The 17,334-nt window shown below is 45.9% G+C and overlaps 1 protein-coding gene across 4 annotated transcripts in view; it reads right to left on the bottom strand.

The window, feature by feature from the left end:
- Positions 1-304: 304 nt before the first annotated feature.
- The window catches only part of CEP290 (centrosomal protein 290), a 1,516,454-nt gene continuing 1,499,424 nt past the window's right edge, over positions 305-17,334 (bottom strand). For all 4 annotated transcript variants that reach the window (XM_085653911.1, XM_085653913.1, XM_085653912.1 and 1 more), the window contains one exon: positions 305-995. In XM_085653911.1, the coding sequence (XP_085510037.1) occupies positions 807-995 (189 nt within the window). In that variant the 3' untranslated portion in view covers positions 305-806. The remainder of the gene's footprint in view (positions 996-17,334) is intronic.

Raw genomic sequence — 17,334 nt, 5'->3', positions numbered from 1 at the left:
CATTTTGGTTACGGCATTCCCACAAAATCTTAATAACTTTAACTGCTACATTCCACGAGAGATTGGCCAAAAGGCAGGTCAAGTAAAAACAGTCAATATCTAAAGATTATTGTCTAAGAGAAGGATCTATTTCTCAGTTTAAGTTAAGCAGAACAAGTCTGCCACCAGCCAGTAAGCCCATTTCCAACTTTAAATTTGACTCGGACAATTAGACATTTAAGGTTTGCACTCACATAAACTTCCACCGATAAAATCTGGGTGTATTACAAATACAAATAACACGCTAGATGTCACAACAATTTAGTGCATTTTAAATCTATTTTTATTTAAAAGGCTAAAACGTTACAAAAATAGATCTACAATTACAAAATCTACAAAAATAAATAATGTGCTTAAATATTATGTACTGCAAAACAGACACAAATCAATGCAAATTTATAAAGCAAATTAGGAGAGATGCCACCTAAAAAAATACTTTTCAGTTTTCTGAGAAGTCACATTCCTATTTACATAAGTTACATGTCCAAAATTCTTACTTTACAAATATCCACTACAAAGAAATTAACGCTGCTCCTGTTTGTATGACCAATACCTGCACTTACTTCATTTTGTATAAAGGTCACATCAGAATCCCCATAACGATTGGTGGTAAGTGCTATCCATATATTTCTAGTGAACATTAATCATAGTATTTAATATTGATGAATGCACTTATTTTGTTAATTAATCATAGAATTGGTGGGTAATCGCAATGTGCGTCACTAAAAACAAATTAGTTCCTCCAATCAAGCAGAGTTTCTTTCTAATCAGTCCACAGAAACGTTGGCCGGGATTTCAACATGGATTCCAAACTGTTCAGAAAGGCTTTTTAGCTTCTCTTCCAAGATAATATTTTTTTTCACTTCTTCATTGTAGTTGTATTTCAAATCTTCAATTTCTTCAAAGAAGGAGGGATCAAAGTTTGCAAGCTCATTTTTCAACCTTTTTATCTCTTCCTAAAATGGCATTAAAAAACATCCATACAAGTTAGATTTTGAGGTCAAATTCACAGCAGCATGTGCAAAACAAATGTGTAATCAACTACATACAATACTAGATTACAAAAGTGTTGCTATGTTAGCATTATAAACTGTATATCCTTGAAATTATATCTTAATATTTTTAAGAAGGGTTCATGGTGAGCCAAGGTAAATAAGAGGCAGAAATTAAGATCAAATTACTCATGGGACCTATCAACCCAGAACATTCAGAAGGAGAATCTGGGAATACTTGTCTTTGTAGTCTTTTTTTATGTCTTGGGGTGGCCATTGAGGCTCTGCTTTCCCCTATCAGTCACCCCTGTGTGGCCACTAAGTGTCCTTTCTACAACATCAGCAATATTACTTTCCTTTTTGTAACATGGACATGTGGATATCGGTCATATCTCAAGTTCTGCATACAGCATTTTAGGTATACCCTTCTGCAGTACTTTTTGAGCATACAATTGCTTTACCTAGCTACACTGTAGGATACTGCGATCCTTTTTATTAAATTTTTAATTCTATCTGTAGGTGCAGTATTTGGGCTTTCCTTTCTTCCTACTGTCTTTGGGTTATCCTAGCCCCTAGTTCCTTGCTGCAAGGTGTGGCATGCTCTGCAGAAGAGCCCCGGGGCCATTACTGATTATGCTGTTCTTTTGTTTGGGTCCTGAAATGGTGCCAGAACTGCTGTCTCTGTGCCATGCCCTACTGAACACATGCTGTGGAGGAGAGCAGGGCATGTGGGAAATTATTGATTATCCTGCTCTGTTGCCTGGATCCTGATATAGTGCCCGGACTGCTGTCTCTTTCCAATGCCCTACTGAATGTACTGGTCACAGGAGCACTGCTCCTATGGCCTGAGATTCTTGTTGAGATTGCAGGCGTAGACCCTCCTAGCTTGGTGCACAGTGTGAAAAGAAACACATGGTATTACAGCTTTGTGATCTTTCCCATACACATACGCAACTTAATAGATTTTTGATGGAGCAAGCACTTCCCTAGGGTCTTCTTGTGGGATTGCAGTTACTCTTAGTGATCTGTACCTGAGGTTAGTGTTTTTGTGGAAAGGCACAGGAATTGGGCCTATAGGCTCTCAGACCTGGTGTCTTTGGAATCCCACACCTGGGTCTTGTACGTGGTATGCCCCTTGCAGTTTCATCATGCCCTGTATGTTTGTCCTGCTGGGGATCTAGTGGTAATAACTCAAGCCTTCAGCAGTTTTCTTATAACTACAAGTGGCAGCCATGTGCATTCCCAGTCACATCTGACAATGGTGTTGTGTTTCATATAGGTACCCCAATATAGGCTCAGGGAACCACCTAACCTTTCACCTATATTCTCTCCTACCATCACACTAAATTTCTTGGGACAGACCTTATACCTAGTTACGTCACTGCTTACAGGACATGGGGTTTTCCCTGAAAACTAGCTTCATCCATTATCTATATGGATTCTTGGAAACTCAGCATGACTACCATCTCCTGCATGATAACTAAGTATAAGGGTCATTCCTTCCGTCATCCTAAGTCCGACATGACACAGCAAGGTAGAACCCCTGGGAGTACCACTTTGGATATATATACACCACATCTTTGCTCAGGTAGGGAAAGGAGAAAAAGGACTTTCATGATGACACACTGAAGCGAGACGCTGAGGTACCTGCATGCAGACACTCCAGCACGCAGTGGTCTGATATCCCTTGCAGGGTGTCCAACTCGAGACCAAGACGGGGTCCCACAGTCTCTCTCTTCAGGTAATGGGGTTGACTTTATCCTAGAGGGATTCTTGGCTACACACCTATATACATGCTAGGTATTCTTAGGTACATCCAGTTAGGGTCGCATCATAGGAGAACGCATTTTATTGTCATGTATTTTTATAGCCGCCTATATTCATTGTTGTAGCACTATGGTATAAATCTACCATCCTTTTACTCTGTTGGTGTTTATAATCATTTATTTCTGCTTCTGTCTGATGGTTGTTTCAGCACATCTATTTTACACTAGAATGATGCTGGTTCAATAAATGCTTTTTGAAAAACGTCCCCATCGTTTATTCTTTGTATCTCTCGGAGACAAAGTGAGCACCAGTGACTGAGCGAAAAGTATTGTCATGTTCGATAGTTGCCAAGAACTATTCTCTCCTTGGTAAGAGGGGTTTCTAGTGGCACTGTGAGCTAGCTGGTATAACATTTCAAGTTTAATTTTTATTTGCATAGTTATTGAAAACCATTGCAACATTTTAAAGTAGCCAATAAAACTGTTGTTATGCACCAGTAAACCCAATAATACACATAATAAAATGCTGTACAGTGCGTACATGACTGTGGTTAAAATAACCGGTGAAGTCATTAGAGTGCATCAATAGTACACTTAATAAAGCGCAGTGCAGTTGTTGAAATACATCACTAAAACCAGCAATACATGTGGTAAGGTGCCGTACAGTGCATACATATTTGGTAATGGCACCTAACGAATATGGCACCAGCTGATATTTTATACATAACACAGATGCTCTTTTCTTATTGCCACAGAGAGATGCAGGGACCACCTTGTGTGCCAATGACTACACAGGCAGCTTATTACTACCATTGCTGATATTGGATTGTCATTTTAGGCATTTTTTGTTCGGCCAACGTAAGAAATGTTACCATTCTGCAGTTCAGTTGCGTGGCCCCTGGATCAACGCATGCCAGCACCACTTGCCTCCTAGTGCAAATTCCTTTTTGTAGGGGGCCTTTAGCAGCTGTGTCCTCTTTTCCTGCAGCTCCTTGCATGTGCAGATTAAGTGCAAAATGTCTTCTTGTTCCGTCTCGCACAGCCTGCAACTGCTTTGGATGAATGCCCCCAGTCAGGGTGGGAGGTGCTGAGTGCATAGATGAATGCCCAGTCTATGGCTTAGGAATTTTATTTTATTGGTTTAGGATAACCCTGATTGAAGTATTTTTGAGGTTCGATAGTTGGCAAAAACTATTCTCTCCTCGGTAAGAGGGGTTTCTAGTGGCACTGTGAGCTAGCTGGTATACAGGCGAACCTATTCAGTGGGGGTGTCTGGAATCAGTCTGGACACCAATCCCACAATCTATGTTGTCTAAACACGCAGATCCTATATAGGTTTATAGGAACTACTCGACAATGGGGCTTGAGGTACCTGGGTGCCCTATTAAGCCCAAGAGCAACCATACATTAGCTAACATGGGCAAGTGAACCTTAAAACAGAAAAGGAGTTGTACATAGTTCCTTGCCGTGGCCTCACAAATGCCCTTAGCCCCTCTGATATAGAGTCTGACTCTGGAGTCCACCTCGATGGACGGCTGTTGCTGTCATCGGCCTCCTACCATTAGAAAATCAACACCTACTTTTCAAAACTTGCTGCTATTAGCTGAGGACTTGTATCTCAATGCTGCAGGGCCTCACCGCCTGAACTAGCCCTTAGACCCTGTTGCTTTTTCCCCATTGCTTCACTAACTGACAGTGCTCCTTCAAACAAGGTCCTGTTGAGATTCTGCTCCAATGGGAACAGTCGAGCCCGAACTACCAGGCCAGGTCCTCCCTGAACCAGAAGACAAGAAACCCAGGACCGGTTTCCTTCTAGCTATGGCTCATCAGTCAGGTATAGGGGTCAAGAATGATTTCCATATGGCTGGGTCCAAACAGAGGTGGCATGGTGTGCAAAATAAAGATTGACTGGGATGCAGTCCCGAATAATTAACAGCAGCTGAAATTAATTCATATACTTTAGTGGGGCACCTTAAGTAAAACGGGTATGCCCAGACGTGGGTCCCATGCACATTGTGCCACTGGAACCAAGCTATAATAGATGATGTGCATTAATTAGGGCGAAACTGGTCTAGGGTGGTTTTGATCCGGTTCAGGGAGGATCTGTCAGTCAGTTTGGGCAGGATAGTTCCCATTGGGTTTAACAGACGAAAACAAAGGGTCCTTAAGGTGTTGGTAAGTGTATTACACAGTGAGGTTGTACAACCACACCATATAATACTCCCCATTTCCTCACATGGATGCAGCCTGAAGTAATTACCTGTGGCTGAGATTAATTCAAGCATTCCATCCATCCATTTGTTCTCTACCATAGAGTTTCTCTTATGGGGCTGTAACCCAAGTGATCAAGCAGCGGCCAAGCTGTTCTTGAAACACTCCAAGGCAGAATCAGTCTTTTTCTAAAGAGCTTGGAGCCATCGAACTGAAGATCCATAAGCAAGGACTGGACATCATCCGAAAACCATGACGTTTGCAGCCAGGCATATATGCGGTCAGCCACTGACTTTCCCATAACTCTCGCAACTGAGTTTGCACAGTCAAAACCAGACGGATAATTTGTCGCGAAGTCGCAAGGACAGCGCACACAAGGCCCCTAGAGTGTTTCTGAAGTATGGCAATTTGGGGGCAATGACACTGGCCATTTCCCATAGAGCATGAACGTACCTGCCCTGGAGGCACATGACATTGAGGGACTTAAGGGCTAGATTCTCAGCAAAAAAAAAAAAATGTTCATGGACCATACCTCAAAACCTTTGGAATCCCTGTTGTCTGAAGCCGAGGGGTCAGTGTCTGCAGAAAAGTTAGAGGAAGAATAGGCATGAATGGCCAGCTTTCAGATAGAAATGTGGGATCACCAGATGTTGGTTGGTATCTCCTGGCTATTGTTCTATTGACAGTCACAGTGGATGAGGATTTAGACCAGGTGGCAACAACAGGATACTGAAGAGCCTCACTGAAGGAAAGAAGGGGTTCTGCTGAATGGGGTGTATGTTGCAGAACCTAAGTTCTGTGCCAAGTAGGTCATAAAGGGGGTAGCTTTTCCCTATATTTTGCTGTTCTTCTAGGATGCGCTAAGCCTCTCTTCTTGACCTCTGAACAGGCTAAAAAATAAAGGAGTTGACTCTAAATTTGGCACTACAACTGTGATTAGTGTCAGTGGTGCTGGGGCCAAAGGCTTGGTCAGGGTCTGCACCATCAAGGCACCAATGGAGCTAACAGTGATGGTGAGAGCAGCATGAAGGGAGCGGACAACACTGTGGAATTCCGCTGGGTAACCCACAGGAACCCATGGGGCGCAAAGGTCCTCTAGAGGGGATCATAACCCACATCAAACATGGTTTTCAGGTAAATCGCTGGATCCAAACCTGGTACTAGGAAAACGAGTGAGGGCTGCATACTGGTCGCTGTAGTAGGCAGTGGTGCCGGCTTCAAAGAGGACTGGATTTCAACCAACTCTTGCTTCGAAGAGGAGCCTGAGGAGAGGGGAGAATCCTTCCGAGACTTGCTACTGTTTTTCTTTCCTGTACTGCGTCTCTTCTTTCTCTCATCTCCGTGGTGAGGAAGATCTCTATGTTGATGATCTCGCTGACTTAGAACTTGACTGAGGTCTTGACCAGCGTCTACCCCTCCTGTTATCCTTGGATTTGGCTTAGAGTTTAGCAACCCTCTCTAATGGCCTCCAGATGCATACTCCAGTATGAATCACAGGCCTGAGAGTCATGACACAAGCATAGACACTAGGCCTGGGCGGTAAATTCCGTTCCGCTCGCGGAATTTGCGTAATTTCGCGTTCCGCGGAGAACGCGAAATTGCCCAAAAGTCTGCTTTCCACGATTTCGCGAAATTTTTTGCTTGTTCGCGTTCTCAAAATGCGGGTTCGCGAGATATTTCTCCTCGAGCACGCAAACAGCGATTGTGAACAGGAAAAAAGCATCGCGAACAAGCAATTCCGCATGTTCGCGGAATTTCTGCGTGTTCGCGGAGATTTTTACAGTTTTGCGGAGATTTGCGTAACGCGATTACGCAAATTCCGCCCACCCCTAATAGACACCAGAGCTAAACATCATCGAGGTCTGTAACCAACATCTGTCCCCCACAGGGTTTGAATACTGAGAGTTTCGGGGATGACATGTTTGATGTTGCATTTATTTGTTTAAGAATACATCTGTGAGATTAAAATCTCTCTGGGGAGTTCCTGACTGTGTTGCTGGTATGGAAAAATAGGAACTGACTCTCAATGGTTGGGACGCTTTGAAGTCCCTGTGATTTACCAACCGAGGTAGAGCTATGGCAAAAGATTTCCATACCGGTCTGACACCAGGATGGATATTCAAGAGGTAAGGAATCTGCAGGTAGAAGTATCAATCACAAACAATGTTACACCCTTAACAATACCCTTCCAACCTGGCTCCCTGGTTTAGAAGCTGTGGTTGTGCAAGATGTAAAATGCTGCATAAGAAAGGAGTGACACAGTAGTTGTGGGAGTGGCTGGGCTCTCTGACAAGTAATCAAGAGGCCTGGTAGCATTAAGGTCCTCCCTCAAGCTCTTCAAAAATAGAAAAAAAGAAGTGAAAGGGGAACTCAAGAAGTATTAAATACAATGGCAAACTAAAGGAGTGGTCCACCAAACAGACATAACACACTGGTCCCTAGTAACAGTACTTTAAATGCAAAGAACCAAATGGGGAATACAATTTATTCATATGAGTTTATGAAAAATAATGTCAAGACACACAACAAAGCAATGAATATAGGTGCAAAGTAAACGTGCTGGGTGCTCTCTTTAGAGGTGATTCACTCAGGTGATAAATTGTGATCAACAAGCGTATCAATAAACACAAGAACAGCATGGTCCTTCACAGAAAATTCTTAACATTCATATAGGGTCTGTGTTTTTAAAGTCAATGGTGTTTCAATCCCAATAAAAATGATGGGATCATCAGCAGGACTCAGGGGGACTCATTGTTCCGAAAGGACTACATGAGGCCTGTCAGCACTACCAGTGAATATCCATTTGTGGGCTGAATTGAGCCCAGAGTAGGAATCTGGCACTCATCCCTGAGACCCAGACCACATGTGTGCTTCCCACTGTGAGCTGATTGGAGTCCCCTATTGGTATCCATCATATTTCCAGCTTAGGCCATACCCGGAACCCTTGTTCCTGAGGTTTATCACCAGAGACCCCTCATTTAGCAACTGCATTACCTTTCTTAATCTCCCTCTATGGCTCGTTGTATACCCATGAGTCCTGATGTTGATCCCACCATTTTTATTTGGATCGAATCGCTGTCGACTTTAAAAACACAGACCATATATGATTATTGGGAATTTGCTGTATAGCGCAGAGCTGTTCTTCTGTTTGTTGATACACATGTTGATCACAATTTATCACTCGAGTGCATTGCCTCTAAAGAGAGCACCAAACATGTTTATTTTGCACCATTGTTCACAGCACCTGGTATATGTCTTGAAATTGTTTTTCTTAAACTCATGTGAATACATTTTATTCACCATTTGGTTCTTTGCATGTAAAGTATTGCTACTAGGGTCCAGTGTGCTTTTTGCCATAGTTATTACCCCAGATCCACAGTGATCCTTGGGTCTCCCTTGTTGAAATATTATCACCAAATAGACATGGCACTGAAGCATACTAATTTTCAGACGGATGGGCATATATGACCAGACAATGTAGATATTCGCAGGACACAAATTACTCACATGCTGTTGTGGTTGGAAGCAAAATGTGAACGACGCTCGAACAAGCTAATGTCTGATATAGCGTCCCCCATGTATGTATACATATATATTTTATTAATTATCATACATATAAAAGCCTGGAAGAGTGTTAAAGCTGTCATGGCAAATCTAAAAATGGGAAGTATGACTACCAAGTCAATCACCTATTTATTTTTTAAATCTGCAAGGTGATCATACCAAAGAGACAATATATTGTCAATCAATCTAAGAAACCCTTTTTGTGACGTTTCTTGCCAGGGACTGGATAATATGGCTTTAGGGATGGGACTAGAAGAGTATTAAAGCTGGCATGGTAAATCTAAAAAAGGGAAGTATGACTACCAAGTCAATCACATATTTATTTTTTAAATCTGCAAGGTGATCATACCAAAGAGACAATATATTATCAATCAATCAAAGAAACCCTTTTTGTGACATTTCTTGCCAGGGACTGGATAATATGGCTATAGGAATGGGACTAGATTATGTGGGCAGGCAAAATCAGGATGGAATTCCTACAGATTCCTTGGGAAGGCAAAGGTAGCCAAGAAACATACATCAAGCTTCTTCACCATGCGAAAGGGAAAGTGATCCTTTGTCCTTGTGGAACAGAACTCCCACAAGACATTATTGATATATCTTGTAACCCAAATACAAACGCAACTATCAACATTACTGAAAAGATCCTCCCTGAAGACCAAAGTAGGGTATTATGCAGAGAAGAGAAATCCCTGCACACCAGGCAGACATTTTAAGCCCATTAGCTGGAAGTCACCGCTTGACAGACACAGTTTTCATTCACCTTGTGACAAGAGCCCTCTTTGCAAACTCTTCACTTTCCACCTGGTTCCTGCCTGCCAGTCCCAGCGAGGAGGAGTCACGGGTGCAGGAGCGCTACAAAGCAATGCGGGGGAACCAGCGAAGCAGGAGCCCTCTTTGCAAACTCTGCACTTTCCACCTGGTCCCTGCCTGCCGGTCCCAGCGAGGAGGAGTCATGGGCGCATGAGCACTACAAAGCAATGCGGGGGAACCCGCTCTGCGGGACGCGCGCGGGGACTCAGATCAAGGTGAAGATCGGGGCAAAGACCGGGGCGAAGACCAGGCCAAGACGGGTCCGTCTGAGGCCGGGCTGGGCCCTCTCTTGGCCCTGTGGACTGACTAGAAGGACATTTTAACGATCACACGGAAAGCATCAACAAAACTAGGCTGTTGAGGTATTGCTTTTAGAAATGTTTTTCTGCAGTAAAATTAGTCATTATTACTATCAGAGTCCAATACATGAAAAGGGCTTTTTATTTGCACATCCAGCCTATCTTACACTGCCCCCTCTCATACAAATATTTGCCTGGTGTTAGGGGGTTTGATTAACAGATAATAGATAATACAGACAGAATGAGGAAGAGAAAGGCGTTAACCGCGCAGCCACCGCATCCAAAAAAAGTACCAGGTGACACAAAGCAAACATTATTGAATTACCTGGGGGTTCGTCCTTTGGCTGTGTTGGGAGTGCTGTCCCGGTTGCCTGTTCTTTTCCAGCAACTAACTCACCGCCTCGCGGCCCCCGCTCCGCGGGAGCCGCTCGCAGGCTCAAGACCGTGTCAGGGTCCTGGTCTTCTTGGTCCCCTGTTGTGCATAGGAGCACCAACGCGTCCACTGCAACCACCTTGCAACACACAAGCTCAGAGGCGGGACTGCGAGGACCAGCCTGCTGAGCGGCGCTGATCGGCCGCAGCTGGTCCTCTTCCCGCCCCCTCCACCTGTTTAAAACCCCACGGAGACTGTGCTGCTTGGGTTCGTCCTTTGGCTGTGTTGGGAGTGCTGTCCCGGTTGCCTGTTCTTTTCCATCAACTAACTCACCGCATCGCGGCCCCCGCTCCGCGGGTGCCGCTCGCAGGCTCAAGACCGTGTCAGGGTCCTGGTCTTCTTGGTCCCCTGTAGTGCATAGGAGCACCAACGCGTCCACTGCAACCACCTTGCAACACACAAGCTCAGAGGCGGGACTGCGAGGACCAGCCTGCTGAGCGGCGCTGATCGGCCGCAGCTGGTCCTCTTCCCGCCCCCTCCACCTGTTTAAAACCCCACGGAGACTGTGCTGCTTGGGTTCGTCCTTTGGCTGTGTTGGGAGTGCTGTCCCCGTTGCCTGTTCTTTTCCAGCAACTAACTCACCACCTCGCGGCCCCCGCTCCGCGGGTGCCGCTCGCAGGCTCAAGACCGTGTCAGGGTCCTGGTCTTCTTGGTCCCCTGTTGTGCATAGGAGCACCAACGCGTCCACTGCAACCACCTTGCAACACACAAGCTCAGAGGCGGGACTGCGAGGACCAGCCTGCTGAGCGGCGCTGATCGGCCGCAGCTGGTCCTCTTCCCGCCTCCTCCTGTCACTCCCCTTGATAATCTGCCAAAGCCACGCGCACGCGGGACGCGCGCGGGGCAAGGGCCGGGGCAAAGAGCGGGCCGTTTGAGGCCGTTCGAGGACATAGAGGACTGGCCTGGCCCACCCCCCTTGGTTCTTGTTATCTGACTCGTCCCTTTTCCACCAGTAAGCACATTTTGGTTACTGCAATTCAAATATATCATGAGTATACGGGGCAGTCGCAGTAAAACTGCAATGGGGCTGAGTAAGCCCAGCGGGACATTGGATGATTTCCTTGTCAAGACTAACCTAGCAATTGATGCTGAAATCACTAAAATGCAGAAGAGGGTGTCAGTTGAGCTTGATGCGGCACGTAGGCTTTCCCAGACCTTTGCTAATTCTAAAAAATCTTCCCTAGGGAAAATCGCGTCTGCTGCCTCTCCACAACATGCTCCTTGCCCTCCCTCACTGATAATCCATGCCGATGTTCACCATGCATCCCCACCTCTTTCCCTTCCATTAGAGTCTATACCCACCTTCACTACTGTGCCCCCTAAAACTTTCGAGGGAATCGCACCCACTGGACTTGGAACTGCCATTGTCTTGTCGGATAGTCCTGACCCCCCTGACATTTCTCCCCCAGTAGCAAAAAATAAAAACAAAGATGGCCCAACTCTAAAAAAGAAAAACAATGCAAGATCTGCTTATGCCCGCAAAAAAGAAAAAATTGCAAGGTTGCAGTTCTTTAATAATAGGCGAACACTACCCACCACTGGGGAGACCATACAAGCGCAAAATTTGGATAACCATCTAATAGGGGGGGACAGGGAACACAGCAATCTTAACGTAGCCCTTGACCCTATTCAAGGGCCTCTCCCCACATATGATGAGCAACCCAAAGAGGGAGGGCAAAGTGAGCCAGGGAGGGATAGAGACAAGGGGGGTGATGACGAAGATTTTCTTAAGATAGTCTGGGGTACATTAAAACAATTACTGTCACCTCTGGAACTCAGACTCTCTCGTATCGAGAATAATCTCCTCGAGATGGATAAGACCTTAGTCTCCCTGGCCACCCTTAGCCTAAAACAACTGGAAGCAACTTATCCTCATATTGCTGAGAGTACTCCTCAGGAGAATGACGATGGTATTTACCCGGCTCCAGAAATTAACGTCAGTTCCCTTGCCCCTGAAATGCTACCTCCGGTCTTGACCCTACCCCCATCAAAGCCAACCCCAATACCCAAACCCCGCTCTAAGCCAATCGTTCCCTTTCCCCTAATACCAAAAATCCCAATATCAGTGGCAAAAGGCCCCGAGAACCAGACCTTACCCAACCATATCCCTAAGGCCGCCCACAAGCCAAATAAGACTAATATCCCCCCTACTGCGCGCATAACCAACCAGTACCATGGCCGCCAGAACTTTCGTGGGGGCTACATTGATCTTCCTCCTGACGCCGGGCCCTATGTCGTCATACTGGCTGGTGTACCACCACTTGACCCGCTTTCTATGGAGACCCAGTGGTCCCTAAAGAATAAGGTGATTCACTGGCTCAACATTAATAGACAGCTCCCCAATACTGTTAGGACTAGAGTTCTAATGGTTAGGAGAGTTAATCGCTGATGCTGTGGTCAACTTGGGGGACTCCCTAAACTTACCTGCTCTTCCCCGTGGTCGCCCTGGGTGTCGCTGGTTTCTCTCCCTCCCGCCGCCGCTCTGCTGACACAACGCGGCCGCCGTGTGGAGGAAACTTCACTCCCCAGACTCCCCTGCTTCAGAGGGCGGACACAGGCGACGCTACTCACGCGCCCGGAGGCGCTTCAAATTCGAGCATACCTCCGGTGGAGCTGGTGTTAATCGCTGATGCTGTGGTCAACTTGGGGGACTCCCTAAACTTACCTGCTCTTCCCCGTGGTCGCCCTGGGTGTCTCTGGCTTCTCTCCCTCCCGCCGCCGCTCTGCTGACACAACGCGGCCGCCGTGTGGAGGAAACTTCACTCCCCAGACTCCCCTGCTTCAGAGGGCGGACACAGGCGACGCTACTCACGCGCCCGGAGGCGCTTCAAATTCGAGCATACCTCCGGTGGAGCTGGTGTTAATCGCTGATGCTGTGGTCAACTTGGGGGACTCCCTAAACTTACCTGCTCTTCCCCGTGGTCGCCCTGGGTGTCGCTGGCTTCTCTCCCTCCCGCCGCCGCTCTGCTGACACAACGCGGCCGCCGTGTGGAGGAAACTTCACTCCCCAGACTCCCCTGCTTCAGAGGGCGGACACAGGCGACGCTACTCACGCGCCCGGAGGCGCTTCAAATTCGAGCATACCTCCGGTGGAGCTGGTGTTAATCGCTGATGCTGTGGTCAACTTGGGGGACTCCCTAAACTTACCTGCTCTTCCCCGTCGTCGCCCTGGGTGTCGCTGGCTTCTCTCCCTCCCGCCGCCGCTCTGCTGACACAACGCGGCCGCCGTGTGGAGGAAACTTCACTCCCCAGACTCCCCTGCTTCAGAGGGCGGACACAGGCGACGCTACTCACGCGCCCGGAGGCGCTTCAAATTCGAGCATACCTCCCGCGTCGCGGGACAGCGCGCGGGCAGCGCCGGGCAAAGGGCGGGCCCTCTGTGGCCCTCAGTGACCGAGGTAGGCCGGGCTGGGCCCGGTCCCTTATTTTCTATATTTATTTTTCTTTACACTGTAAGTATTTGTTTGCATTCGTGCCCATTAGAGTAGTAGGGTAATGTGATGCAAACACTGTGATAGCTATACTGCACCCTTCCTGCTGTGCCGGTGACTGACAACTCCAGATTTTATTTATTTTTTATATTGTCACATTTCTTACCAATTACTGTGGAAAATGTCTAAAACTTTACGTTCAGGAAGGGTAGTGGGAGAAAATCCTGCCCAGACTTTAACTACCTTCTGTACAAGACACAAGGCTGTAACCATCCCACCTTTAAAAAGACAATGTTTGTTATCTGAACTTTGGATCCCATCTGGTATAAAAGAGCCTAAATGTGCAACTCTACATAATCCTCATACTAAAGTCTTGGAAGCTTATGTACCAACTACCTCTGTGCCTCGATCTCCCCAGGCCCAGCAGGGGGCCCCTCAAACTATGGCAGAAGGGTCTCCCTTGCGGGACTCTACAGATGGGAAGTTGATGAATATAAGTGAGCCAGTGCACTTACCATCGACCCCTCAGTTTTCAATGAATGACAGGCCGGGGGATGACCTGTCTGCATTATCCATTGACTTGGAACTTTGGGGACGCTACGTAAGCCCTGCTAAAGTGGAATCCCTGGAGCAATTTAAAGTTCAGGGGGGAGCCACCCCATCAGGGTTAATGCTGTATAGTAGCACCCCGTTGCTAAATAGTCATGAGATTTCTGACTTGTTAAACTCTTCCAAGAGCCCCGACCTCAATCTCCTGGATAATATCTGTACTGCAGAAGCACGAGAAAAGCCGATCTCCGAGTCCATGATCGCGCTGGAACAACTCCTTGCTTCAATCTTGCTGCTTCTAGGGAAATTTGTAGGCAGCTCGGACTGTATCCTTGAATCAGTTACCCAGATTTTAAAGGTATTGCTGCAGAAAGTACCGGATTCGAGTAAGGTCGCTCCCCCTAAGTCTGAACAAGCTGCATCTGAGAGGAAATTTAAAGCCATTAGAAGCGAACTAACTAGGAAAAATGAAGAGTCTTCTATGGTCCCTCATAAGGAGTTACCTTATACTGCAGCCTCTAACTGTATTAAGAATTTAGTCCTGGAGATAGAGGAGGAGGATGAAGTTTTACCAGGTCCCAAACCGGTTCAGGAACTATTTCCAATCTTTGTCTCGGATGGCGGAAAAGACCTTTTGGCCGATAAATCTGAGGTCAACAAAGAAAAGAGATCATATGGTAAACAAAAAAGTACCAAAGCTAGTAAGAGGAAACCCACTCGAAAGTATAGAAAGAAGAAGCAACGGAGGATCATTTTCCAAAAAAGCACAGAGACAAGGGAGAATGAAATAAGGAATGGGGAATCCTTTTCTACTGCTTTAAAAGTGGACATTGGTGTGAATTTATCCTCTTCAGCTTTGGTGGAGGAGGAAATTGAACAAGGCAGCCTGCCTCCCCCGGAGGATTTACCACTAATTGGGGGCACTCTCCCAGGCTCTCCTTTTCGGAGTGCTTGTGGAGGTCCAACTCCTAATTCATCTGGGTTTTTAAACCCTTTGGCCCCCCCCTTTGTGGTAACAATTGACTCTGAAATGACTCGCCCTCCGGCCCGGCCTGTAAGTACGTCAAAGGCTCCTGCGGATGTGCGTGTATTAGATTTTGTCCCATTATTTGATACTGACCTCTTATTAAATAGAGCCTGGCTTCTCAAGTGTTTTAGTGAGATTGAATGTCTATCACATTCAGTCTAGAGACATTGAACTGGTAACTTTGTTGGGTAGCAGTCGGGTTTTGAGTACTCGGGTGAAATTTTATTCCCCCATTATAACAAATCTGATACTAGAACAGGCTGAAAATTTTCAACGCTTAGGTATTGATATACTACCTATCTCTACCCCAGGCAAGCCAAATTTTTTAGATAAGCAGGGTTTGAGGGGTGGTGAACAAAACGGGGTAACCTCTCCTCTGAGAGACCTGAAAATTTGGGTATCCAGGGGAAAACGTATAGTATCGCACGTGAAGCCTCTTCCACTAGTTGAGAATTCTATACTCAATGATGATAATAACCGGTGGAATTGGCTACATAGTGCACTCTCAACAAAAAATAAGGATAACCCCAAATTGTTCCATCATCTTTAACCCAGCCTTAAATATAATTTCCTGGAATGCGGCCGGATTCCATAGCAGCCCGGAGAAAATGACTTTTTTATCCACTCTGGAGGCGGATATACTGTGCATTCAGGAAACATGGTGCATAGATAGGTTAACGCCTTTAAAAGATTTTTATGTTTTGGAAGTTCCGGCTGCGCCCTCTAAGAAAGGGCATGCTAGGGGGGGGCTCGCCTGTTTACTGTCAAATAAGTTCCAATGGAGATTCTCCCATTATATTGATCCCAGTAGACTCTTCCACACAATAACATTAGAAAATATGTTTCATGACAATATAAAATATTCCATGGTAATTTTTAATGTGTATATTCCGCCTGAGGAATGTTTTAATGATAAATTGCAGCGGGTCCTCCAGTATATGGATAAGATAAAAAACTCGCCTCCTTTTCCCGTAACTTTGCTTATCGGTGATTTGAATTGTAAAGTTTCAAACGCTAGTCTAAATCTTTTCAGGGATAAAGCTAAGGAGGAAGCATACTGCATCCCCCAGACGCTTTTCCCTGAAAACTTAAAGACAAATAAAAGGGGGAAGATTTTGTTAAAAGAATTAGTGATCGGGGATGGCATTATCTTAAATGGTAGATTTCCATCCGACGCCCCCGCAAGTCATACCCATAAATCCCCCTTTGGGTCATCAATTTTGGACTATGCTATCGCCAGCTATAGTCTGTTTCCCCAGATTCTTGACTTAAAGATAATACCCACGACCCTGAGCGACCATAGTATATTGTCACTATTAATTTCATTAAACTCTATGAATATGGCATCCTGGTCGCTAAATGGCAGGGAGGCTACCTTCCATTCGACATCTGGAAGATGCTTCTGGAATAATGCTGCCATTAATGGGGTCCAGGAGTTACTGACCGATACCCTTAGGGAATTAGAAGAGTGGAACGGAAATGAAATAGTTTGTTTCGAGGAATTCATGGCAAAGATTTTATTGAATGCTAAAAAAACTGTTCCCCCTAGGAAAAAAGGAGAGGTAGTTTCTCTAACTCTCCGTAATCTGAATAGGGAATTAAACAAACTAATCCGGGCACAGTACGTCGAAAGGGTATTGGAACGTGGGATAGATATCGCTAGGTTAAGAAGAAAGAGAAGCAGACTCAAGCTAAAAATTAAAAGGGATATGGAGGATGAAGTATGGATTAAATTAAGGGAATCTGCTGCTTATGGCAACATTAAAGATTTTTGGGCAATAATTGGGAAAGGATGTGGTACTCGCCACTCCCCTACTCCCATAGCTATATCAGAAGATCTATGGTCCTCTCATATCCGAGAATTATATGCAGGGATTGGGACCATAGGTGTGGATAATCTCATGCATGTCGCCCCTGATGACTCGGTCTTCTCTCCCTCCGAGAAGGAAATCGAGTTGGCTATAAAAAATATGAGACCCTCTGGGGCTATGGGACCGGATGAGCTTCCGATGACGGTCCTAAAACAAGACCCTTCAACCTGGAGTAAAATCTTGTACCCCCTGTTTAGGGCATGCCATCTTTCTAAATGTGTCCCTGCATCGTGGAGGGGAAGCATTCTGGTCCCTATCTTCAAAAAGGGAGTAAGGGACAGTCCCAGTAACTATCGCATGATTGCGCTCCTCGACTCCATCGGAAAGGTCTTTGCGAAA

Source organism: Triturus cristatus, chromosome 4_1 (genome assembly GCF_964204655.1).
Source record: "Triturus cristatus chromosome 4_1, aTriCri1.1, whole genome shotgun sequence".
NCBI lineage: Eukaryota > Metazoa > Chordata > Amphibia > Caudata > Salamandridae > Triturus > Triturus cristatus.
This window is presented reverse-complemented; position numbering and strand designations above follow the sequence as displayed.